This window comes from Dermochelys coriacea, chromosome 5 (assembly GCF_009764565.3).
Source record: "Dermochelys coriacea isolate rDerCor1 chromosome 5, rDerCor1.pri.v4, whole genome shotgun sequence".
Lineage (NCBI taxonomy): Eukaryota > Metazoa > Chordata > Testudines > Dermochelyidae > Dermochelys > Dermochelys coriacea.
The window spans coordinates 105,005,842-105,033,157 of NC_050072.1; the positions used below are offsets into that span (position 1 = coordinate 105,005,842).

The window sequence follows — 27,316 nt, forward strand, 5'->3', positions numbered from 1 at the left end:
TCCCCTCCATTGGCTTTCCAAGTTTTCAGTTTACTGATGATTTTAATAACTTCTTCCACTATAATATCTCCTAAATCCATATCAAGCTCTAGTGTAGTTATGCATCACATATTTATAATAGTTTGCTTGAGCTATTTAAAAGAGCCTGAAAATGTTCTACCCATCTTTTCCTTTGTTCTTCTCTGTATTAAGAGTCTTTCCATGTGTCTTTTGAATAGGGCCTCCAGTACTGTTAAAGCTTCCTGTTAGCTTGGTTGATAGTCTTATACAAGTGTTAACTTACAGGCAGTCATTCATCTTTGACAAAGTATTTCAAACCCTTTCCTCAGGCTCTGTCCTTGGTCACAGTGCATTCCATTCTTGGATCAAGTGAGAGTGACCGCACTCCCTACATCAGATGGTCACTTTATACAGTTCTTAGTTCTTGGTTTGATAGGCTTCTCTAACCAGGTCAAACTAATACATCAATTTGCCCAGGGGATTTGGCTTCCTCAAATGCATTATTACCCTCCCCCAGTGATTTTAGTTCATGAAGGAAACTCCTGTAACTCCGTCATGGAGCAATAATACAATCCCTAGCCCACAATTATACATGCAACATTTACAAAGTTGATACAGTAGTCTTTTGAGATTCCAAGTATCCATAATATCTCTCACATCTGTACTGTAGCCAATCCACAAAAATCCAAATTAATACCAGAAGTAATTTTCAAGATGTTGCACCTCGAAAAAGACAGCTAAAGATACTAACATAATCATCAAAAACACAGAGAGATATCTCCTCCCAAAGTGAAGAAAGAGTGACATTTTCAACACCTTCCAAGTTTTGTTGTCTAAGACAGCTGCAGATTTAGTGATTAGGTTTACATGTACTCCCAGTTCTAGTAGCTACTGAAGCACTCCTCTTTGAACATGCTGAGCTGTCACCATTTTTTGAATCAGCAATCTGAAGGTTAGCTACAATTACAAGTGTGCTTGTAAAAGCATTTGATTTGATATTGAGAAAATCCATGAGGAATGAGGAGTGTCTATGCTGAAGTCAAGCTAAAAAGGTAAGTCATTTTGTGACTCTGTCAAAGGAACAAGGATTTCATGTTTGACAACCCGATACTAATTTGAGGACATGAACGAGGATTTTGAAAATCTAATACATTATGATTACTTCTGGGGGAATTCTGCGCCACTGCACAATGCAGAATTTTGGAAAAATTAATGGGTTTTTGCGCAGAATTTCCTTTCCCCCGCACAGAAATGGGCTGAAGTGCTACTGGCCGCCACTAGGGGCCGCTGGACCCGGCAGAGCACATAGAAGACACTGTCGTGGGAGGGGGAGGGAGCTACAGGGTTTCTGGTAGCTGCAGTTCCCCACACGCCCTGAGGGAAGGAGGTGACAGTGCGCAGGAAATGCCACACAAGCCTGGTACTGAGCATCAGGCTGTTTCTCCCTCTGGATCCCTGGGCCCTGAGTAGGGGGGTGGGTGTCTGGGCTGGGTGTCCCGAAGCTGAGGCTTGGGTGGGAGGGGTGCAGGTGTCTGCGCAAGGCGGGGCCCTGTGACTGGGCTCTGGGGGAGAGGGGTTGTGGGTATCTGCCCCCACATCTAGGCTCTGGGGGCAGGAGGGGCCGCGAAGCAGTAACTGGGTTTCTTTAACTCTCTACTCCTGGGGGGTATTTTTGTGTGTGTCTGTATTCTTACAGACATACTTGCTGACAGGTATTTTGAAATAAATTACCAAAATAATTGAAACTGGCGTGATTATGTAGTGTTATTTTTGACAAATAAAATGTGCAGAATTTTAAAATGTTGTGCGTAGAATTTTTAATTTTTTGATGCAATATTCCCCCAGGAGTATATGATGTTAGGTTACCTGCGTGCTGTCAAGGTTATAGGATCTCACCAACGCGGGGTGCAATTGCCAGTGATTTGAGTTTTATTGAAGAGGATGGTTGTCACTCCACAATCAACAGGAGAGATTAGCGGGGGGTGGGATGGGAGGATCACCTGGGTGTTACTAGGTCTGGGTCAGTCAGATGTCCTCGGGGGAATGGGTAGAGAAGAAACTGCCACAGCGTAGGGAGTTTGATTTGTGTGCCAAGATATCACAGCTGAGCTGGGAGCTGCGGTGGAGGGGTTTGATCCAGAGAACAGGTGGACTCAAGTGGCAGGTGAAGACCAACCCAGCAGCAATGAGGATGATGGTTCAGCCAAAAGGAATCAGAACCTAGCCCTTATTAGTTTGCAGCACACACAGCATCAATGACTGCAGTAAATGGTTAGTTCTTACTCCACAGGGAACAGAAAGGTTGGACGGGAGTTATTGGAACTATTAATTGAGTCAGAAAGCATTAATCTGTACATTTAGGCTGTGGGAAGAAATTACTCACCTTGTGCCATAATGATGGTTCTTAGAGATGTGTGTCCCTATGGATGTTTCACTGTAGGTGTGTCTGCGTCCCTGCACAGCTGATCAGAGAATTTTGGAAGTAGTGTTTGTTGGGCCCACACATGTGCTATCTCGCCTCATGCTGCACTACGAGGCTAGCCAGCCCGCATGACCTAACCGTCCTCAGTTTCTTTTCCACCACAGAGTCATAAAGAAGAACTCTGAAATAGAGGGGAGGAGGAAGGGTTGTGGAGCACCCATAGGGACACACATCTCGAAGAACCATTGTTACTGTATAAGGTGAGTAATTTTTTCTTCTTCTTCAAGTAATGTCCTTATGGGTACTCTGGGATAGGTGACACCTGAGCAGTACCCCTCCTGGACAGCTGGGGCTTCAGAATCGGGTCAGTTACAGATGACTGTACTTTGGAGCCAAAAATGACATCAGAGGCAGAGGCCCCAGTGATTGCGTAATGTTCTGCGAAGGTGCGGGCTGATGCCCATGTTGCTGCTCTGTAGATCTCTGAGAAAGGGACATCCTTAAAGAAGGTGACAGATGAAGAGACTGATCTTGTGGAATGTGTACAGATCAAGTCTGGAGGGGTCATGTTATGAATTTGGTAGCACTACCTGATGCAATTTGAGACCCACTTAGAGAGTCTTTGGACTCATATTGCTGAGACCTTGGATCTTTCCACCATAGAGAGGAAAAGTCTAGGTGATTTCCTGAAGGCTCTTCTCCTACCAAGGTAAAATGCTAGGGCTCTTCTAACATCTAAGGTGTGTAGCATAGTCTCCCTGTTATCTTGGTGAGGCTTGGGATAGAAGATTGGAAGGTGGATTAACTGATTCATGTGAAAAGGGGAGGCTACTTTAGGGATAAACTTTGGATGCGGCCTGAGAGTAAACTTGTTTGGAAAGAATACTGTGTAGTGGGGATGCGCCATCAAAGCTGCTATCACCCCTATTCTTCTTGCTGAGGTAATTGCTATCAGGGAGGCCGTTTTCATTGATAGGTTAGTGAACAGGTGGCCATGGGTTCAAAGGAGGGGGCCTAGTCAGCCCTTTCAGAACCAGGTTTAGGTCCCACAAGGGGGTAGGAAGTCGAGGTTGTGGGAAGATGTTTATTATACCCTTAAGGAACCTTTTAGTGGTTGGATGTGATAGTTCTGAGTACTATCTCTATGGGTTGGTGAAACGTTGTGCTAGCTGCTAGATGGACCCTGAGAGAGCTTAGGAATAACCCCAGTTTTTTAAGGGTCAGAGCATATTCCCAAATGGAATATGTGGAAGATGCTGATACTGGAGCACTTTGTTGGTACTTGCACCAAATCTGAAACCTGGATCATTTCTGCAGAAAGTAAGTCATGTGGAGGACCTTCAACTGTATAATAGAACCTTTTGTAATTTCCTTGAGCATGAACTTTCTAAGTGCTGGAACCATGCTTTGAGGTAGAGAATCCCCAAGTTGGGATGTAGGGTACACCTTTTGTTGTGCAAGAGGAGATACGGATTGGTTGGAAGGGAGATCAGGGTGTATGTCGTAAGCTGCGTCAGGTAAGGGTACCAGGTCTGTCTCGGCCAAAGAGGAGCAATTGTGAGCTCTGTATTTTTTTATTTTTAGCAGGACCTTCAGCAATAGAGGAAATGGGGGAAAGATGCAAAGAAGATCCTTGTCCCAGGGGAGAAGAAGAGCATCACCAACAGAGTGGTGTCCCATCCCCGCTCTGGAGCAGTAGAATTGATACTTCTTGTTCTGGTAAGTGGCAAACAGGTCTGTGGACGATGTTTACCATCATGTGAACAAGTTGTGGACTATTGGCGGGTGCATCTCCCCTTCATGATCATATGAGAAAATAGGCGGCACAAAATGGAGGCTGGGGGGAGGCTAAGCCTCCCCAAACTTCACACCGCGGGGCAAGTGGGGGGCAGTGACAGGTTTGGAGCCCCCTGGAAAAATCTCCCCCCGCCACAGCGCTGGGGCTGGAGGAACTTCGCTCCACACCACAGCCCCAGAGCTTTTCCAGTCTGAGGGCTGCAGCTGGGGGAGTGAGCCTTGTAGGGGAAGAAGCAGAGTGGGGGTGGAACGAGGGCGGGGCCATGGGGGAAGGAGCAGAACAGGGACAGGGCTGTGGGCGGAACAGGGGTGGGGCCATGGGGGAAGGAGCGGAATGGGTTGGAGCCATGGGCAGGGCCGCTGGCGGAAGGGACAGAACAGGGGAGGGGCTCTAGGCTCAGAGCTCCAGCCAGGGTAGAGAGAGCTCCACCGTGCTCCCAGCCAACACTGAGAGCTTGACCCTGGCTGTGGCTGAGCTCTCAAGCCCCTCCTCACCATGGTCCCAACTGAGCTCTCAGTGACCATGGGGGTGCTGAGAGCAGTAAGCAGGGGTCTGGCCTCGGCCCAAAGAAGCAGGTCAGGAAGCTAGTGTCCCCAAGGGGAAACTTCACTCACCCCCAGTGTGCGGGAATTTGCAACTGAGCTTGTACAATATTGAGTGCCCGGGACTTAAGCCACGGACAAGGTGACATTGTGAAAGATGCACTAGTTCCATAGCCTCATTGTTTCCGTGCATAGGAAAAGCGACCTTCCCTTCCTGTAAGTTGGTGTGGTACATGCAGGCAATGTTGTCTGTTCGGATCTTTGTATGTGATCCTGCTATCAGCGGGAGGAAATGGCCGCACGCATTCCTGACTACTCCCAGTTCAAGGAGATTGATGTGTAGAGAGATCTCCTCAGGTGATCATTTGCCTGGCGTTATGAGGCCATTTATATGTGTGCCCCATCCTATGAGTAGTACGTCAGTGGTAAGGAGCAAAGATGGTGATGTTTGCAAGAGGGGGATCCCTTTGCATATATTGGCTGGGTTCTTCCACCAGTTCAAGGAGTTTTTGATCCTGATAGGTAGTGACAGGGGTTTGTCTGACTGTCTCTTTATGGTCTGTAAACTGAACTGAACCATAGTTGGAAGCATTGCATGTGGAGTCTAGCATGCGGTATCACAGCCGTGCCCACCACCATATGCCCCAGCACTTGGATGCAGAGTCTGGCTGGTACATGAGGACTGCATTGAGCTGTGTCTATGAGTGAGACCAGGGATAGGAATCTGTGTTGAGGTAGGAAGGCTTTGGCCTATACAGTGTCCAGGTTGGCCCTTATGAATTCCAGCCATTGCACAGGCATGAGGGTTGATTTCTGGGTGTTGATCTGGAGGCCCAGTTCTGTAAACAAATGTATCGTGGTGTTGATGGCTCAATCAGCCTCCTGGAGCAACTGGGCTCTGAGGAGACAATCATCCAGGTAAGGGTAGATCATTATCCCTTGTGAGCATAAGTGAGCGGCTACCACAGAGAGAACTTTGGAAAATACTCTCTGGGCCTCTCAGGGTTCCCTCCCCACTCTGAACTCTGGGGTACAGGTATGGGGACCCTCATGAAAGACCCGCTAAGCTTATTTCTACCAGCTTAGGTTAAGAACTTCCCCAAGGCACAAATTCCCTTCCTTGTCCTTGGATGATATTGCTGCCACCACCAAGCGATTTAGACAAAAATTCAGGGAAGGGGCACTTGGAGCCCTGTCCCCCCAAAATATCCCCCAAGCCCCTTCACCCCCTTTCCTGGAGAGGTTTGAGAATAACATACCAACCAATTGCCTTTAATATAAGTACAAACGAGACCTTTTATCTTTAGGACAATAAAATCAATCAGATTCTTAAAAGAAGAACTTTATTATAAAGAAAAAAGTAAAAGAATCACAGCTGCAAAATCAGGATGGAAGGTAACTTTACAGAGTAAATAAAAAGATTTAAAACACAGAGGATTCCCTTCTGATTCTGCTTCCCACTTACAAAACAGGAATGAAATTTCCTCTTAGCATAGCGAAAATTCACAAGCTAAAACAAAAGATAATCTTATGCATTTCCTTGCCTTACTTACAATTTTTGTAATCTTAGATGAATCATTTCAGGTATGTTTTCAGGAGATGTTTTACCTACCTGGTCTTGCTCTACATCCGGAGAGCGAACAAACAAAGAGAGCACAAACAACTCCTCCCCCGATTTGAAAGTATCTTCTTTCCTTATTAGTCCTTTTGGTCAGGTGCCAATCAGGTTATTTGAGTTTCTTAACCCTTACAGGTAAAGAGTCAGTACAGCTGCTCCAGAGGGATTTTATGCTACCCTTAGCTGTATGTTTATGACAGGACCAATGAGAGTCCGAAGGAGGGCCCTATATTGGTAATGCTCATGTCCCAGAGTGAATCTGAGAAATCGTCTGTGAGTCGGTAGTATTGAAATATGAAAGTAGGCAGTTTTTAGGTCGAGGGCCAAAAACCAGTCTCCCTGTTCCAATCATTGAATGATCGTTGATAAAATGACCATCTTGAACTTCTGAGCTTTGAGGAACTTGTTGAGAGCTCGGAGGTCCAAAATGGGTCACCAACCTCCCTTTCTTTTGGGTATTAGGAAGTAACAAGAATAGAACCTCTTGCCTCATAGATGATGAGGTACTGGTTCTCTAGCGCTTAATTTCAGGAGTCAGTCTATCTCCTGTCATAGTAAATTCTCGTGAGAAGGGTTCCTGAAGAGGGACGGGGAAGGGTGTTGTGGAGGAGGTAGAGAGGTGAAATGGATGGAGTACCCAGATTGGACAATCTCTAGGACCCATCTGTCCAACATTGCAGAATGCTGCCAAATGGTGGCCAAATAGGTGCATGGTCATAGATAGCAGTGGGGAATGGTCTTGTGGTGTCTCAATCTGACCATCAAAAGTGGTGCTTAGAGGCGGGGGCTGGGTTGAAGATTGTGGAATGAATGGCTTACATCTTGGGAATTTTCCCCTTTTTCTTTGGGGCTCATAAATGGATCTGTGATGTGAATTAGGACAAATAAGGCCTGTGTTGGGATTGGGGGCTGAAAATCTCTTTTGTTCCAGTGTATAAATTCCCAGTGACCTGAGGGTGGCCCTAGCATCCTTCAAGGTGTGGAGGAAAGCATCTGTCTTCTCAACAAAGAGCCTCACACCCTTGAAGGGGAGGTCTTCCACCATGGTCTGCACCTCATTCGGGAATCCTGATAAGTGGAGCCATGATGCCCATCTCATCACCACAGCCGGGGAGATGGATCTGGCTGCCCTTTCAGTGGCATCAAGGGCCAAGGGATGTTTTTGCCACCAGTTGACCCTCCAAAAGATGCCTTGAAGCATTCTCATCCTTCCGGTCACTTATCAGTAAAGTCATTCTGTTTATTGTAATTCGTGTAATCGTATTTTGCTGTGAGAGCCTTGAGAATTTACAGCATCCACCATGATGGAATTGGGTGGCAGGTGGAAGAAAAGGAATTCTGATTCATTGGTGAGAACATAATGTTTCTTGTCTGCATGCTTGCACGGTGGGGCTACCGATGCCAGGATTTGCCACACTGTTGTAGCTGGGTCCCTCGTTGATTGAGAGGGTAATTTTTGAGGAGGTGGTGTGTGTCTTTGACTTCCTCCAGTATGTGGAGAGTATCTGCTACTCTTTTTGACAGCACCTGGAACAGATGAAAATTGTCTGACATGGATGGGGGTAAGGGCATGACTGTTTTGTCTGGGGCAGAGGAGGATATGGCTTTAGGTGTTACCTCCTCCTCTGTGTCCCATTCTTGCTCCTCCGTTTCCCGAGGCTCTGAGGCCCTCAATGTTGTGGTTGAAGGAGCGTGCCTGGAGGGTTGCCAGGCAATGCTTAAAGCTCACGAGGCAGGATGGCAGTGTGCCACCCAAGGGTTCCAGTATGGTCATTGTGATGGCATAGCACCTGGTGGAGGTGCCCATGGATGGCTGTACCAAGATGGTGGTGGTGCCACCATCTGCTAGTACATTCCTGGACCATCTTGGTAGTGGGTCCCATATGGATCTTGGAGGGAGTACTGTGAAACCTCCTCAGGCTCACTATCCGACCCCGCACTTGACAGTGGAGGGCCATGGCATGATTGCAGGAATATGCCCCTTGCCCAGCCAAGGCTCAGTGCCATGATCTCTGTACTGAGGGGTGGAGAACTGGGTGTCTCCGTCATGCCCAGGTCACTGGCCTGATGAAATTCCACTCATACCAATTGTCGTGGTAATGGTGCTGGGGAAGATGGAGACCTCATTTGTACCAATCTCTACGGTGCCGGGTGGGCGATTGTCACTGGCAGTACCAATATGGATTCGCATACTGGGAGCGTCTCCTTAGGGTGTTTGCCCTTATCTCTCGGTACTGAAGATTCGGTGCCCATGGCCAAAGGGTCTGTGGGCCCATCAGTGGCACCAGATACTGACCATCACTGTGAGGCATGGGTACCAGATTGTGGTCCCAGTGCCAGCGATGCTGAGAATACCAAGCTAGATGGCGATCGCTTACAGCTATTCCTGGCCTCACTGAGGGGACTTCCCACTCTATTTTTTTACTTGTGGGAGGAGTCCTCAATCTGTTTCGTTGACCCACTATTCTTCAAAGTTGAAGGCTGAGGGGAAGGCTCATACCCACCGGAAAGTTGGGGTCAGAACACTGCCTCCATAAAGATGATTTTTTGGCAAAGCTCTCTGTCTTTGCGGGATCTTGGCTGGAGCTGCTGGAGCATTATCAGCTCTTCATCTCTTTACAAGTATCTGCTGAAAACCCTTTTCTCCCCACTTACCTACACTTCATTTTCCCTACTTCTGGCATCCTTACTGTCCCTGTTGTATATTTCTAATTCTATTTAGGTCAGTAAATATTAAATCCATAAAATTTGTGATACATCTGTCATAGGTGGAATATGATATGTAGTAAAGATTATTAACATCCTGGGTAAATACCAACAGTGTGCTATTGTCTAACTCAGAGCCCTGATGAGAGGGGCCTGGTTGCTTGTGAAACATGGAATGTGAAGGAGATTCATAGAGGTATTCTTGAAAGCATGTCACCTGTAATGAAGCAAGAAGCTTCAGGAAGGAAAGTTTGAAGTAAATATGATTTAGCCATTTGCAAAACAAAAAATGGACAATCTCAAGTGAGTAAAGGGGGAAAAGAGACCTAACTTTACAACAACTTGAGAGAGTAATTCTAGATGGATGGAACCAGCTAACTCCAAGCATAGACTCTTAATGGAACTATAGGATTGCTTTAGCTCCTGTGATGTACTGAAATATCATGTCCTCCATCTCTGAAGTATTCTGTAAAAGGTGGAACTAATTGCTGATGATTTGAGCTGAAAATGATTCAATGCCTCAAAGAAAAGCTGCAGGGAGAGAAAAGATGTGGGTACAACTGCCATTCCTGAGGGACCATACAAAGACAAGGAGTGGGAAAGAGAAGCTGCTGAACCTACCCCTTTGCAGGATGATAAGGCAGGGAGAAGAATAGAAAGAGAAAGTCCCCAGAAAAGAGTTGAACCCCACACTGACCTGTGCCAGCAGCTAGGAGGAATGAAAGTACTATCCCCTTTCTAGGGCTGCTCCCCACATTCTTTAGCAACAGACTGAATTCTGTAGCATAATTCCGAGTTTTATAATAAAATTCATAGAAAGATCTTTAATAAAACAAACAAGATTTATTATTAATTTTAATATTTCCTACTTGTTTCTTCCTGCCACAGAATTCAGTACTGTCTACAAGAGAAAACAATAACACTTGCTGTAGAATTTCAGTCTGGTGTGCAGCAGAAAAACACAGAAGGAACTGATCCTATTGCTATATATAACATATATGTGTTTTGTATTACTGCTTATATGTTATGTGATAACAAGATACATACCAAGATCCAACTTGGATGCATACACCCAATGGAAGAGTGAAATCTGAATTTCCTGTTTGTAGCAAAGGATAAAAGTTATCAGGTATAGTTAGGAATAAAGGTGAAAAATAAGAATTAATGTTGTAATACTGGGCCAACAGGCCTCAGGCTTGTAAGATATTTAGCTTAGCCAAACAAAGCCTCAGGCCTAAAGAGAATCTGACATGAGTAGCTAACTGATAAGTGATCCTATATTAGTCACAGGAATAGAAGTGTTAACTGCTAATATTTAAGAAATACATATTGCAGTGTACCAGTTAAAGTCATTTAGAGTATTTTGCAAACATAGGGTGTTTGCAGTGTGCTAACCACAAGTTGTTATGGTGACTGGGTGATGTAATTGTTAAGAGTATAAAGGGAGATAATAAGAGCCTATGAAAACTGGGGCACCCAAAAAGTAGTGCGTGATTCACAAAACTGGGTGACTGGGCAGCAAAATGGCAAATGAAATTCAATGTTGATAAATGCAAAGTAATGCACATTGGAAAATATAATCCCAACTATACATATAAAATGATGGGGCTCTAAATTAGCTGTTACCACTCAAGAAAGAAATCTTGGAGTCACTGTGTATAGTTCTCTGAAAACATCCACTCAATGTGCAGCGGCAGTCAAAAAAGCAAACAGAATGTTCGGAATTATTAAGACGGGGATAGATAATAAGACAGAAAATATCACGTTGCCTCTATATAAATCCATGGTATGCCCACATCTTGAATACTGCATGTAGATGTGGTCGCTTCATCTCAAAAAAGATATATTGGAATTGGAAAAGGTTCAGAAAAGGGCAACAGAAATGATTAGGAGTATGGAATGGCTGCCACGTGAGGAGAGATTAATATGACTAGGACTTTTCAGCTTGGAAAAGAGATGATAAAGGGGGGATATGCTAGAAGTCTATAAAATTGTGACTGCTGTGGAAAAAGTAACTAAGGAAGTATTATTTACTCCTTCTCCTAACACAAGAACTAGGGGTCACCAAATGAGATTAATAGGTAGCAGGTTTAAAACAAACAAAAGGAAGTATTTTTTCACACAACGCACAGTCAACCTGTGAAACTCCTTGCCAGAGGATGTTGTGAAGGCCAAGACTATAATAGGGTTAAAAAAGTAACTAGATAAGTTCATGAAGGATAGGTCCATCAATGGCTATTACCCAGGATGGGCAGGGATGGTGTCCCTAGCCTCTGTTTGCCAGAAGCTGGGAATGGGCGACAGGGGATGGATTACTTGATGATTACTCGTTCTGTACATTCCCTCTCAGGTACCTGGCATTGGCCACTGTCGGAAGACAGGATATTGGGCTAAACGGACCTTTGGTCTGACCCAGTATGGCCGTTCTTATGGATGTGGAAATTCAAGTGAGAAAAAGGGGTTAAAGCCTTCCTAAATATGTATGAACCCATAGGGTGTCAGCATACCACATTATAAAAGTTCACACGTCACTCAAATACTTATCCATCCTATACTCATATAATCAATGTGTGATAAATAGATTTAAACTGCATAGGATTATAGATGAAATAACATATGAATTGACCATAACCCCACATAATATGTTAAATGGATGATAAAATGAACTAACTGATTAAACCGCCGTTCCTAGGTCTAGATCTCTAAGGCTCACTCCCAGTTACAGAATGCCATCGTTGCATGGGATGTGGGGCTCTACAGCCCATCGCTGTTTGAATTTCCTAATTTTAATACACATAGAATCTGAACCTTAATGCCATAACACTTTTTTTTGCTTTCATCCTTCCCCCCTTTTTTGTTTTAAAAGAGACAATTGTGCAAGCATATAAATAAAATTTACTCCTGGACAACCAGAGGAAAAATAAGAAAGTAAAAAAAGTGGTTGGCAGCATAATGAATCCAGCTCTTACTTGTGTTCTTTCTTCTAAAAACAAACAAAAACAAAAAAACACAAGCCAAAGAAACAACAAACCCACAAAAAAACAAAACACACTCCATACAAAGGATAAAAGCAGTGTATTTTGTGCTAAATGCAAAAAATCAAAACAAATATATTTTTAAATGCAATTTGTAAGTCTTACCACAGGAGAGTGATGTTGCATAAAGACCAAATCCTGGTCCCACTGAAGTTAAAGGCAGAACTCCCATCAATTTTAAACGAAACCAGGATGTGGCTCTTACAGCATAAAAATTACTAATGAAATATGAAACAAAGTGATAAGATACCGTTTGTTATACAGAGCCATGAGGGAAAGTATTTGTGACATGCCATGTCAAAGAAGGTGGTATGATATTTTAAGACCACAAATAAAGATCATCCAACTATCAGATTAAATATAATTTATAAATTTAATTCCTTCATAGGCCTTGTGTGAGCTTTCTATATAGGGGTGAATTTCACCCATCATCTTTTCAATATGTCAGTATATATTGAGTGTGACTTTTTGGAGAATAAATGTCAGATCATGGTAAACTTTTTCAGCCTATAATTAAATTGAGGTTAAAAAATTCCTGAAGAATGTAACTGTTCAAAAATATTTCAGACCAGGCATTTAGGCATATTTCCATAGAAAATATAGCTGAAAGTATTTTATATTTAAAACAGTTTTCTACATTTTGGAGGGGAGGAAATATATTATGCTTTTACCTGTGAAGAAGAGGCAATCATTTTATTTTTGGTTTCAGAGTAGCTGCCGTGTTAGTCTGTATTCGCAAAAAGAAAAGAAGTATGTTATAAATTTGTTAGTCTCTAAGGTGCCACAAGTACTCCTTTTATTTTTGGTTGTTAAGATCCTTGTGGCAGTATATGGAAAGATTAAGTTATAAGAAATCTACATATTATACTCCAGTAATATGAAACCCAAGATCTCCCTGTTGCTATTAGTTACATTTATCTTCAGGCACAGAATCATCTGCTGCATAAAACCTTTCAGTTGAGAAAAAATTGGAGCATAGATAAAGTATTACGTACCAACAATTATATTTCATGTTCTGAGTCCATTTGGAAGCTCAGCATAGCCATGAAATTAAATTTTAACCACATTAAAACTTTTCTATCATATGCAGAGGCTTTAAATTGAGACAGATTTTTATTGCCAGACTTCCTTCCACCACTTTAGAATTTTATATCTTTCCTATTCTATTTAGCATACACCAGCCCTATTGACAAGTTATCTCCCGGTCTCCTTCTGCTATCTATTATTATGAGTCACACAAAAGGCATCAGCAGTGCCTCTTTGGTAGCTAGTACTTCATAATTTTTTTTTCAGATTTATTAAAGACCCTCCTAGCAAGCTGCCATGGTCAAAGTGAGTTTGAGGAGGAGCTCTCACTCCTAGAAAATGCCTCATGCAGCTAGCAAAATATAATAGCCTCTCACAGCTAAACTCCAACCTCTTGCCTTCTCTTGGCAAAGGTGTTCTGAATTGAAAAATGAGAGTGTGAAAGACAGGTGGTCTGGCACTTTGTAACCAGATTGTTCTGGGCAGGTAGAACTCATTAGCCATGGTAGGCAGTTCACCTAGAAAAAGTGACTGATTTCAATTCAAGAAGGTCAGGGTTGGCTAGCCAGTTTGTAAAAATTGCACCAATCACACATGGGTTCTTGTCTTCAGGGATGTATCACTACATATGAGGGTGTCTCCTATAAGCAATGCACAACAGCTTTGCCTGATGGCTGTGGAAAATGGGAAAAGGCTACCACATTCTGTGTACATGTAGTGAGAATTACATTTCCTTCCGTGAACATGGGAACAATAATTGGGAAATCAAGAAGTAAAAGATGTTGAAAAGTAGTAAAGTGCCCATTGCCTGTATATAAGAGACAAAATGGCAAGGGTGTCAAAAATCCATGAACATAATATAATGAGCCGACAAAACAGTTTGCACTTCCCAAGGTTGACAAAGAGTGTTTTACAACATCAGCGCTGTTCATTAGCTTCATCATAGCTCTGGAATTTCCTCTTATATCATGTTTATAAGATCTCTGAAATACAGAAGCTAAATGTTGTGCTAAGGCTTCTGTGACACAGACATCAGCTATACAATCGTCTGTGTTTGTGGCAAGAACATGATATATACCCCTATTTACTTCTATAACTATCACAAAAAGCGATGTTCCATTCAAGCTTAAAAGCAAACACATTGCTTTTTCCAGTGGGTGGATCTTGTTACCCGTTCTGACAGGCTGTTTATAATGCTAAGTTTACTAGTTTTCGGAGGTTGTCGACTGAGGCTAACTATTTTTGTTGAATTGTTTCAGATCTAAGACACTGGCAGTTGCTGCTGCATCATTTCGCTAATACTTTGTGTCAATTGGTCTGTGAGTCCAGGGGGAGGGGAGAGTGGGGGAAGGGGAAGGGCGGCGCAAGGTGGAAGTTTCACCTAGGGCGCAAAATATCCTTGTACTGGCCCCGGCATCATTGACATTGGAACCCAAAGCAGACTGAGCAATTTCTTTCATTTTACTGAATATGAGTTTTGCAACTTCTTCCGGGCAAACAAGTTTGTTATCTGTTTCATACTGGAGTTTTCCATTCTTCTCAGTGACTGGATATTTGCTTTCTGCAATATATTTCTCAGCTTGTGGGTCACCAGAGCTTCTCCCAAGAATCTTCTTTACTTTCACTACTGTGTTTGCAATATTTCTTCCTCTACTTTGTTTTGCTGCCAAACCAACAACCTCTTTGTTTTTTGAGTAAGCAACAACAGCTGGCGTGACTCTATCACCTTCATCATTGGGAACGTCATCTGCATGGCCATCCCCTGTATAACCTGTGGGCCACAAAAGCATCTTCCAGATGACTCAGGAAGAGTCAACATGGTTTTAGTAAATGGAAATCATGCCTCACCAATCTACTAGAATTCTTTGAGGGGTCAACAAGCATGTGGACCAAGGGGATCCAGTGAATATAGTGTAGTTACATTTTCAGAAAGCCTTTGACAAGGTCCCTCACCAAAGGCTCTTCTGCAAAGTAAGCTGTCATGGAATAAGAGGGAAGGTGCTCTCATTGATTGGTAACCGGTTAAAAGATAGGAAACAAAGGGTAGGTATAAATGGTAAGTTTTCAGAATGGAGAGAGGTAAATCGTGGTGTCCCCCAGGGGTCTGTTCTGGGACCAGTCCTATTCAACATATTCATAAATGATCTGGAAAAAGGGATAAACAGTGAGATGGCAAAATTTGCAGATGCTACAAAATTACTAAAGGTAGTTAAGACCCAGTTAGACTGCGAAAGCTACAAAAGGATCTCTCAAAACTGGGTGACTGGGCAACAAAATGGTAGATGAAATTTAATGTTGATAAATGCAAAGTAATGCCCATTGGAAAGCATAATCCCAACTATACATATAAAATGATGGGGTCTAACTTATCTGTTACCACTCAAGAAAGAGATCTTGGAGTCATTGTGGATAGTTCTCTGAAAACATCCACTCAATGTGCAGAGGCAGTCAAAAAAGTGAACAGAATGCTGGGAATAATTAAGAAATGGATAGATAATAAATCAGAAGATATCACGTAGCCTCTATATAAATCCATGGTATGCCCACATCTTGAATACTGTGTGCAGATGTGGTCCCCCCATCTGAAAAAAGATATACTGGAATTGGAAAAGGTTCAGAAAAGGGCAACAAAAATGATTAGAGGTATGGAACAGCTTCCGTATGAGGAGAGATTAATCAGACTGAGACTTTTCAGCTTGGAAAAGAGATGGCTAAGGGGAGATATGATTGAGGTCTATAAAATCATGACTGGCATAGAGAAAGTAAATAAGGAAGAGTTGTTTATCACTCTTAACACAAGAACTAGGGATCACCAAATGAAATAGGCAGCAGGTTTAAAACAAACAAAAGGAAGTATTTCTTCATACAATGCACAGTCAACCTGTGGAACTCCTTGCCAGAGGATGTTGTGAAGGCCAAGACCATAACAGGATTTTAAAAAGAACTAGATAAACTCATGGAGGATAGGTCCATCAATGGCTGTTAGCCAGGAAGGGCAGGAATGGTGTCCCTAGTCTCTGTTTGCCAGAAGCTGGGAATGGGCGACAGGGGATGGATTACTTGATGATTACTTGTTCTGTACATTCCCTCTCAGGTACCTGGCATTGGCCACTGTTGGAAGACACGATACTGGACTGGATGGATCTTTGGACTGACCCAGTCAGGCCACTCTTATGTTCTTATGTTCTCCCCCAGCATTTATAATAGTGTTAAATGTAAAAAAGTTTTTTCAATTTATAAGGGGGATCGCACTCAGATGCTTGCTATGTGAAAGGGGTCACCAGTACAAAAGTTTGAGAACCACTGGCCTATCCCCATGATACATCATACCCTCTGTTGTTCATGTGACCAGGATACATCAATTTTTTTATGAGAAAGTAAAAGTTTTGGGCTGTGTGAGAGAAGATATTTATTTCATATGAATCTAACATGTAACGATATTTAGTGCCAGTCTAGTGATGTTTTCCAAAGAATTAATCTAGTTGCATTTTTATTTCTCTTTCTTACTTTGGTAGTTGCCAGTAGACGATATTTTTCCATTTAAGACCTATGTAGTAGGGTTTAGAGATTGATGCTAGGAGCAGTTAATTAGAGAATTTCATGCACAGAATTTTTTCACATAGTAATGTTTTTGTTGGCCTGGCAGTACAATACCTTTTAGCATGCATATGCTTTAGTTGTTTTGTGATTGGCATGTACTGGATTAAAATAGCATATACTTGCAATTTTTTTAAAAAATGTCCTGAATCTTTTAAATTAAAAATAAATGAGTTCTGGTTTTAAGAACATTTTAAAGAGAAATTCTTTACCAGATCTTGAACTCTGGTGTAGAGTTAACAACATCGTAGTAAGAGTGAAGATTTTGTAATCTTAGCCACTCTTACTTCAGAGCTGGTTTAGGAAAAGAAACTATGATATGCACCAGGCAAAGACCCAAGGAGGAGAACTTGAATCTATCGTATTAGCTGGGAGTAATATTGTTGAATGTTCTTTATATAAAACAACAACAAATATTCAATTTGGTGTCAATTTATGAGTGGACAATGTAGAGAACGTGGGTGAAAGTATGATCATGGTTGCTGAAGCCAGTGAACAAAAATGCTGCTACATTTAAAGCAAGCTGAAGGTATGGGGAAAACCCTGCTAAAAGGGAGTTACAATAGTTGAGCCTTTTGATCATGGTCTACTATAACAGTTTTGTTAGGGGATAAATAAGGGTGCAGCTTGTTCTGTTTTTTAAATAAAAACTTAAACCACTTTCAAATAATGTCCAATCCATGGAACATTATCAAACCATGTCCTTTTCCAAGGAAAAGAATTGGCCAAGAGTGATGCAATAATTCTCAAACTGTTTCTCTGCTTCTGAATGAGTCTTTGTCCATAAACTAGGACACTGAGAAAGAGAGCCTCTTCACAGCAAGGGCTTTTACCTAGCAGAAAGACTCCTACTTTTACAGAGTGGAGTACAAGGTGACTCTGAAGCATGAAACTGGCAATATTATCCAGGTATTCTTCTGGATTAGGGACTGAACTTTCAGATGTCAAAAGTGATTGCAAATGTTTGCAATATCTGAGTCTTTAAACAAAGGAGAGGGGAGAATATCTCACACAGAGTGGAGTGCCATTTATAGAGCAGCATAGGAGGAACTATTATAGCTGCTAAATACAGTACATAAGAACATAAGAATGACCATACTGGGTCAGACCAAAGGTCCATCCAGCCCAGTATCCTGTCTACCGACAGTGGCCAATGCCAGGTGCCCCAGAGGGAGTGAACCTAACAGGTAATGATCTAGTGATCTCTCTCCTGCCATCCATCTCCACCCTCTGACATACAGAGGCTAGGGACACCATTCCTTACCCATCCTGGCTAATAGCCATTAATGGACTTAACCTCCATGAATTTATCCAGTTCTCTTTTAAACCCTGTTACAGTCCTAGCCTTCACAACCTCCTCAGGCAAGGAGTTCCACAGGTTGACTGTGCACTGAGGGAAGAAGAACTTCCTTTTATTTGTTTTAAACCTGCTACCCATTAATTTCATTTGGTGGCCCCTAGTTCTTGTATTATGGGAACAAGTAAATAACTTTTCCTTATTCACTTTCTCCACACCACTCATGATTGTATATAGCTCTGTCATATCCCCCCCTTAGTCTCCTCTTTTCCAAGCTGAAAAGTCCTAGCCTCTTTAATCTCTCCTCATATGGGACCCTTTCCAAACTCCTAATCATTTTAGTTGCCCTTCTCTGAACCTTTCCTAATGCCAATATATCTTTTTTGAGATGAGGGGACCACATCTGTACACAGTATTCAAGATGTGGGGGTACCATGGATTTATATAAGGGCAATAAGATATTGTGTGTCTTACTCTCTATCCCTTTTTTAATGATTCCGAACATCCTGTTTGCTTTTTTGACTGCTGCTGCACACTGCGTGGATGTCTTCAGAGAACTATCCATAATGACTCCAAGATCTTTCTCCTGATTAGTTGTAGTTAAATTAGCCCCCATCATATTGTATGTATAGTTGGGGTTATTTTTTCCAATGTGCATTACTTTACATTTATCCACATTAAATTTCATTTGCCATTTTTTTTTCTAATTTCATAGAATATCAGGGTTGGAAGGGACCTCAGGAGGTCATCTAGTCCAACCCCCTGCTCAAAGCAGGACCAATCCCTAATTTTTGCCACAGATTCCTAAATGACCCCCTCAAGGATTGAACTCACAACCCTGGGTTTAGCAGGCCAATGCTCAAACCACTGAGCTATCCCTCCCCCCCCCCATTTTGTTGCCCAATCACTTAGTTTTGTGAGATCTTTTTGAAGTTCTTCACAGTCTGCTTTGGTCTTAACTATCTTGAGCAGCTAAGTATCATTTGCAAACTTTGCCACCTCACTGTTTACCCCTTTCTCCAGATCATTTATGAATAGCTTGAACAGGATTGGTCCTAGGACTGACCCTTGGGGAACACCACTAGTTACCCCTCTCCATTCCAAAAATTTACCATTTATTCCTACCCTTTGTTCCCTGTCTTTTAACCAGTTCTCAATCCATGAAAGGATCTTCCCTCTTATCCCATGACAATTTAATTTATGTAAGAGCCTTTGGTGAGGGACCTTGTCAAAGGCTTTCTGGAAATCTAAGTGTACTATGTCCACTGGATCCCCCTTGTCCACATGTTTGTTGACCCCCTCAAAGAACTCTAATAGATTAGTAAGACATGATCTCCCTTTACAGAAACCATGTTCACTTTTGCGCAACAATGTTATGTTCTTCTATGTGTCTGACAATTTTATTCTTTACTATTGTTTCAACTAATTTGCCCGGTACTTACGTTAGACTTACTGGTCTGTAATTGCCAGGATCACCTCTAGAGCCCTTCTTAAATATTGGCATTACATTAGCTATCTTCCAGTCATTGGGTACAGTAGCTGATTTAAAGGACAGGTTACAAACCATAGTTAATAGTTTCACAATTTCACATTTAAGTTCTTTCAGAAGTCTTGGGTGAATGCCATCTGGTCCCGGTGACTTTTTACTGCTAAGTTTCTCAATTAATTCCAAAACCTCCTCTAGTGTCACTTCAATCTGTGACAATTCCTCAGATTTGTCACCTACAAAAGACAGCTCAGGTTTGGGAATCTTCCTAACATCCTCAGCCATGAAGACTGAAGCAAAGAATTCGTTTAGTTTCTCTGCAATGACTTTATGGTCTTTAAGAGCTCCTTTTGTATCTCGATCATCCAGGGGCCACACTGGTTGTTTAGCAGGCTTCCTGCTTCTGATGTACATAAAAAAAAACCATTTTGTTATTACCTTTTGAGTTTTTGGGTAGCTGTTCTTCAAACTCCTTTTTGGCTTTTCTTATTACATTTTTATATTTAATTTGGCAGTGTTTATGCTCCTTTCTATTTACCTCACTAGGATTTGACTTCCACTTTTTAAAAGATGCCTTTTTATCTCTCACAGCTTCTTTTACATGATTGTTAAGCCACGGTGGCTCTTTTTTAGTTCTTTTACTGTGTTTTTTAATTTGGGGTATACATTTAAGTTGAGCCTCTATTATGGTATCTTTGAAAAATATCCATGCAGCTTGCAGGGATTTCACTCTAGTCACTGTACCTTTTAATTTCTGTTTAACTAACCTCCTCATTTTTTCATGGTTCCCTTTTCTGAAATTAAATGCTGCCGTGTTGGGCTGTTGAGGTGTTCTTCCCACCACAGGAATGTTAAAAGTTATTATATTATGGTCACTATTTCCAAGTGGTCCTGTTATAGTTACCTCTTGGACCAGATCCTGTGCTCCACTCAAGACTAGATCGAGAGTTACCTCTCCCCTTGTAGGTTCCTGTACCAGCTGCTCCAAGAAGCAATCATTTAAAGTATCGAGAAATTTTGTCTCTGCATTTCGTCCTGAGATGACATGTACCCAGTCAATATGGGGATAGCTGAAATCCCCCACTATTATTAAGTTCTTTATTTTGATAGCCTCTCTAATCTCCCTTAGCATTTCATCGTCACTATCACTGTCCTGGTCAGATGGTCGATAATAGATCCCTACTGTTATATTCTTATTAGAGCATGGAATTACTATCCATAGAGATTCTATGGAACGTGTGGATTCATTTAAGATTTTTATTTCATTTGATTCTACATTTTCTTTCACATATAGTGAACTGTTCTGTCCTTCCAATGTATTTTGAATCCCGGAATGATTGTGTCCCAATGATTGTCCTCACTCCACCAGGTTTCTGTGATGCCTATTATATCAATCCTCCTTTAACACGAGGGACTCTGGTTCACCCATCTCATTATTTAGACTTCTAGCATTTGTGTACAAGCACTTCAAAAACTTGTCACTGTTTATTTGTCTGCCCTTTTCTGATGTGTCAGATTCTTTATGTGAATGTTTCTCGTCTAATCTGGCCCATAATTTGTCCTTTTTCACCCCCTCCTCATGACTAAAACCTAGAGAATCTCTATCAATAGACTCTCCTCTAAGAGAAGTCTCTGTCCGATCCACGTGCGCCTCTGCAGCAATCGGCTTTCCCCATCTCTTAGTTTAAAAACTGCTCTGCAAGCTTTTTAACGTTAAGTGTCAGCAGTCTGGATCCACTTTGATTTAGGTGGAGCCCATCTTTCCTGTATAGGTTCCCCCTATCCCAAAAGTTTCCCCAGTTCCTAATAAATCTAAACCCCTCCTTTCTACACCATCGTCTCATCCACGCATTGAGACTCTGAAGCTCTGCCTGCCTACCTACCTGGCCCTGCGTGTGGAACTGGAAGCATTTCTGAGAATGCCACCATAGAGGTCCTGGATTTCAGTCTCTTTCCTAGCAGCCTAAATTTGGCCTCCAGGATGTCTCTCCTACCCTTTCCTATGTCATTGGTACCTACATGTACCACGACCACCAGCTCCTCCCCAGCACTACACATAAGTCTATCTAGATGCCTCGAGAGATCCGCAACCTTCGCACCAGGCAGGCAAGTCACCATACGATTCTCCTGATCATCACAAACCCAGCTATCTATGTTTCTAATGATCGAATCTCCCATTACTAACACCTGCCTTTTCCTAATGACTGGAATTCCCTCCCACAGAGAGGTGACGTCAGTGTGTGAGGATACCCCAACATCATCTGGAAGGAGGGTCCCAACGATGGGAAGGTTTCCCTCTGTTCCCATAGACTGCTCTCCTTCTCTGGGCTTTTCATCCACCTTAACAGCGCAGGGGCTGTCCGACCGGAGGTGGGACAAATCTACAGTGTCTCGGAAAGCCTCATCAACATACCTCTCTGCCTCCCTTAGCTCCTCCAGTTCCGCCACCCTGGTCTCCAAAGCCTGTACCCGGTCTCTGAGGATCAGGAGCTCCTTGCACCAAATGCACACATTTGCCACCCACCCACAGGGCAGGTAATCAAATGTGCTACACTGAGTGCAATAAACAGGATAGCCCCCACTCTGCTGCTGGGCTTCTGCCTGCATTTTCTCCTACAGTTACCTAGGTTAATGATAGGGTTTTTGTTTAAATCAAGGAGTTCTGATTATAGTTTAGTGTAAAGGTTTTAAAGAATAGCAAGTGTACCTCACTCCCTTCCAACTCCCCTTCCACACTCCCTCTTGAAACTCTCTGTTAGCGGCCCCTGTTCGCAAAGCTCCCTGTTGCTCACTGCTTTATAAAGCCCTGGCCTCCTTGATAGCCCTGCCCCCGACGAAGGCTCAGCTTCTAGATTTCAGGCTTCTAGATTTCAAACCTTGTTTAGAAGCTCACAGCTTTGGGAGAGATTCCTGGTTCTGAGGAGCTGTTGTATTAGCTGCTTACTACCGCATCTACTTGATATTATGGTGATAGGCACTTCAGAAATATTTACTGATAAATAAGCCACCATTTCCCAGACTCTGAAAAAGCAGGAATCTGCACTTACAGGAGGCGTGTAAAAAATACCACATTGGGCTGTGGAGATCAAGGAGTAGCAAATAGATTTTATTTGCTCTACACAGTGTTTTTTGGTTTGGGAGGGAGGAGAAATTGTCAAGCGGTGTGACAGCTATGACAGCACTCAGCCCACCGCTTCCCGCAGCTCCCATTGGCCAGGAATGGCAAACTGCAGCCACTGGGAGCTGCAGGGGGGCAGTGCCTGCAGAGAGTCAATGTAAACAAAAAGTCTCATGGCCCGCCAGCGGATTACCCTGATGGGCCGCGTGCCAAAGGTTGCTGAACTCTGGCATTGTGAGAGGTAAACATACGCACCAATGACCAAGTTGCTGCCTTGAAGATCTCTTGTATAGGGACCTAGGCCAGGAACGCAGCTGACAAGGCTTGTGCCCTTGTGGAATGTGCCATTAGAGTTGGGACTGGGACCTTGGCTAAGTTGTAGCATGTGCAGATGCAGGATGTGACCCAGGAAGACATTCTTTGAGATGAGACCGGGAGTCCTTTCATCTGGTCTGCTACCGCCACGAATAGTTGGTTTGACTTACTGAACGGTTTTGTGTGCTTGATGTAGAATGCTAGTGTTCTCCGAACATCCTGTGAGTGCAGCCTCTGCTCTTGGGTACTGGTGTAAGGCTTAGGATAGAAGACGGGTAGAAAAATGTCTTGACCAGTGTAGAATTGTGACACTACTTTGGGGAGGAAGGCTGGGTGAGGCCTGAGCTGCACCTTGTCCTTGCGAAAGACTGTGTAGGGTGGGCCGGAGATCAGAGCCTTTAATTTGGATTTCTGCCTGGCTGATGTGATGGCTACCAAGAAGGGCCCCTTCCGTGACAAATAGAGCAGGGAGCAAGTTGCCAGTGGTTCAAAAGGGGGCCCCAGGAGCCTGGTGAGGACCCTTGCAGGAACTGGTTGCCTAATCTGTGGATATAGTCATTCCAAGCCTTTGAGGAAACATCCTACCATGGGATTAGTGAACATCCAGACGTTCCTGGGTGGAAGGCTGAGATACCAGAAAGGTGCACCTTGATGGATGTCACAGCTAGGCCCTGCTGTTTGAGATGCAGAAGATACTCCAGGATGAGTGGTATTGATGCCTGGAGTGGAGGTGTGTTGCCGGGCACACCAGCAAGTGAATCTCTTCCACTTGGCTAGATAAGCCCTGGTGGAAGGTTTCCTGCTGCCGAGTAGAACCTCCCTTACTAGCTCCAAACATAGGAACTCCAGGGGGTTTAACCATGAAGGTTCCAGGCCATGAGGTGGAGGGACTGGAGGTCTGGGTGGTGGAGGCGACCGTGGTCCTGAGTGATCAGATCAGGTCAGAGTGGTAGCACGATCACAGTGTCCACTGACAGCTCTAGAAGCGTGGTGTACCAATGTTGACGGGGGCCACGCTGTGGCCAGCAGAATCACCTCCACTTTGTCCCTGCAGATCTTGAGCAGCACCTTGTATACGAGTGGGACCAGTGGGAACACATACATGAGGCTGTCTCCCCAAGGTAGCAGAAACGCATCAAGGATTGAATCCGGGCTGTGTTTCTGGGAGAAGCAGAACATTTGGGCACTTCCTGTTGCTCCAGGTGGTGAACAGGTCGACCTGGGGAAATCCCACATTTGGAAGATGGGGTGAAGAACATCTGGACAGACAGACCATTTGTGGTTGCAGAATGATCTGCTGAGGTGATCCGCCAGCTTGTTCTGCGCTCCTGGGAGATAAGACGCCTCCAGGTGAATGGAGTGGGCTATGCAGAACTCCCGTAGCTGGAGGGCTTCTCAACATAGGGGGAAGGGATGGGCTCCACCCTGTTTGTTGATGTAGAAAATAGAAGTGGTGTTGTCCATCATCACTGCCACGGTTTGTCCAGCTGGGACCGGAAAGTTTAGCATGCTAGTCACACTGCTCTGAGTTCCCAGATATTGATATGAAAGGAGAGCTCGTCCCGTGACCACAGGCCCTTTGTTCAGCGATCTCCCAGGTGTGTCCCCAACCCAAATCTGACATGTCCATTACTAGGGACAAGGAGGATGGTGTGCTGTTGAAGGGGACACGTTCGCATACCATCTGAGGTTGAGCAACCACTGTAGGGACTCAAGTATGTGTTCTGGCACCATCACTACTAAGTCCACCCTATCATGCCCTGGTTGGTATATCTGTGTGAGCCATGCTTGAAGGGGTCTGAGCCTCATTCTTGCATGCCTGACTACATTCGTGCAGGCTGCCATGTGTCCCAGGAGACTCAGGCATCCCCTTATGGTAGTGAGGCTTTGAATAATGTCTGAGGCTTTGAATAATGTCTGTCATGGCCTGGAAACGGGTCTCTGGCAGGAATGCTCTTGCCTGTACCAATGATAAGGTCAGTGATAAGGTTGGCTTGTTCACGCTGGGGAGGAGCCTCTGGAAAGTGGACCTGACCATGATACATGAGACTCTACATACTCCCTAGTTTGGCCCCTGAGCAGCCAGTCGTCTAGGTGGGGGTATACCTGCACCTGCCTCCTCTGGAAGAAGGCTGCTACGACCAACATGCACTTGGTGAATACTCGGGGTGCTGTCGACAGACCAAATGGGAGGACTGTGAAATGATAGTGTTTGTGGTTGAGTGCAAACCAGAGAAAAGATCTGTGTGTAGGTCGAATGGCTATGTGAAAGTACGCGTCTTAATATCGAGGACAGTGTATCAGTCTCCTGGATCCAAGGAAGGGATGATTGTGCTCAGGGAGACCATGCGGAACTTCAACTTTACCATGAACTGGTTGAGTCCTCACAGGTCTAGAATGGGTCTGAGACTTCCCCACTTTGCCTTGGGGGTAAGTAGAGTAGAGTAGAATCCCTTCTACTCTGAGGAACCTCCTCCACTGCCCCTATGGTGAGGAGTGCCTGCACCTCCTGGATAAGGAGTTATTCATGAGAGGGGTCACACAAGAGGGACAGGAAAGGGGGGGTGGGAGGGAGGGGAGGAGCAGAATTGGAGAGAATATTCCACTTCTACCATGCGAAGAACCCAGCGGTTCGATGTTATTTGGGAACAAACACTTTAGAAGCGGGATAGACGATTCAGAAAACATGGGTATGGATCCGATGGTGTGGTGGGTGCACCATCCTTCGGCGCATCTTCAAAAGGCCTGTTTAGAGCCTGATGGAGGCTGAGATTGGCCATGACCTTGCCCTGAATGGGGGTTGGAAGGTTTCTGCCTGCCATTCCTGCCCCTTCGTCTGTAAAAATCCTGCCTCGGCTGAGGAGGATATAACCGTTGTTGTTGTGGTTGGGGCTTAAAGTGCTTGTCGTTGGGAAAGAATATGTCAGCAACCCAACGCTTCATGGTCGCTCTGGAGTCTTTCAAGCTGTGCAGCTTGGAGTCCGTCTGCTCTGAAAAGAGCCCCGTTCCCTCCAAGGGAAGGTCCTGCAGGGTTTGCTGCACTTCCGGGGGTAACCCAAATGCTTGAAGCCATGATGTTCTCCTCATGGCTATGTCTGAGGAGAGGGGATAGGTGGCCGAATCCGCTGAGTCTAGAGATGCCTGCAGAGAGGTCCACGCTACCGCCTTCCCTTCCTCTATGATGGCGGAGAATTCAGCCCTAGAGTCCGCAGGGATCAGTTCTTTGAACTTGAAGATGGAGGACCATGAATTGAAGTTATACCTACAGAGGATAGCTTTCTGGTTAGTGATCCTCAGCTGGAGGCCTGCAGTGGCATATACCTTTCTAGCAAATAGGTCCATCCGTTTTGACTCCTTAGATTTGGGGGCTGATCCTTGCTGTCCCTGATGCTCTTTCGTGTTAAATGCCGACACGGCCAGAGAGCATCGCTGCAGGTGTGAGAATAAGTATTCATAGCCCTTGGAAGGGACAAGGCATTTGCGCTCCACACCCCTGGTGGTTGGCGGAATTGAGGCTGGGGTCTGCCATAGGGTCTTTATATTGTTTTGAACAGTTTTGATCAAAGGCAGAACTACCTGTGATGGACCTTTGGGAGTGAGAATATCGACCACGGGGTCCTCGGCCTTGATCACCTCCTCCGCTTGCAACCCCATGTTGCAGGCAATCTGCCTAAGGAGGTCCTGATGTGCCCTATGGTCAATTGGAGGAGGGACCGAAGCTGATGCCTCTGCCACAGCTTCATCAGGGGAAGAGGACGAGGTGGAGAGAGGGTGTACCGGGTCCTCCTGCCCCTCCGGCTCCCTGACCTCCTCTTGGTCAGTGCACGCCCCTGGGACGCTGTAGCCTGACTGCAGCTGGCCCCATGTTGGGGTCCCCTCGGCCCAACTGGAGCCTTAAGGGGCGGTTGGGACAGAGTGGCCTCGGATCCCCAAGGCATAGGCCTGTCCCTAGGAGAGTGGAGTAACTGGTCTTCTGAGGCTACCAATCTCGATCCCCCTTGAAAAGGTACCCTAGGCCTGATGGTAAGCCACTGCATCAGGGGGTTGCCACTGTGGCTGCCAGGCCAGCAGCGCCCTGCTTCGTTGCCTCTCGGACCTATGTCAACTGCGCCTCGAGTAGTACAAGTCGGCATCAGACTCCGAGGAAGTAGATCCTCATTGCGAGGACCACGGTAGCACCAAGGGCCCATGCACCGACAACCAGTGCCAGGATCTCACTGGGGTGACTAGTGCCCGGGATCCGGCGATGGGGACCAGTAGTGCGTATCCGGTGTTAGTGATCAAGAATGAAGGCTCAGTGCCATGGGTCAGTGCCGATCCTCTGATGTCACTGTGGGTCGGTGATGGTCCTCTGCT

General features: G+C 44.4%; 1 protein-coding gene across 5 annotated transcripts in view; it reads left to right on the forward strand.

The window, feature by feature from the left end:
• The window catches only part of LOC119856101, a 71,859-nt gene that overhangs the window by 898 nt on the left and 43,645 nt on the right, over positions 1-27,316 (forward strand). The window contains exons 2-3 of one of the 5 annotated variants that reach the window (XM_043515290.1): positions 3,872-3,939; positions 4,007-4,141. In XM_043515290.1, coding sequence (XP_043371225.1) covers positions 4,030-4,141 — 112 coding nt within the window. In that variant the 5' untranslated portion in view covers positions 3,872-3,939; positions 4,007-4,029. Of the gene's footprint in view, positions 1-32; positions 1,053-1,739; positions 2,683-3,211; positions 3,743-3,871; positions 4,142-27,316 lie in introns of those variants that run through there. The other 4 variants (XM_043515291.1, XM_043515292.1, XM_043515289.1 and 1 more) reach the window with 4 other exon arrangements.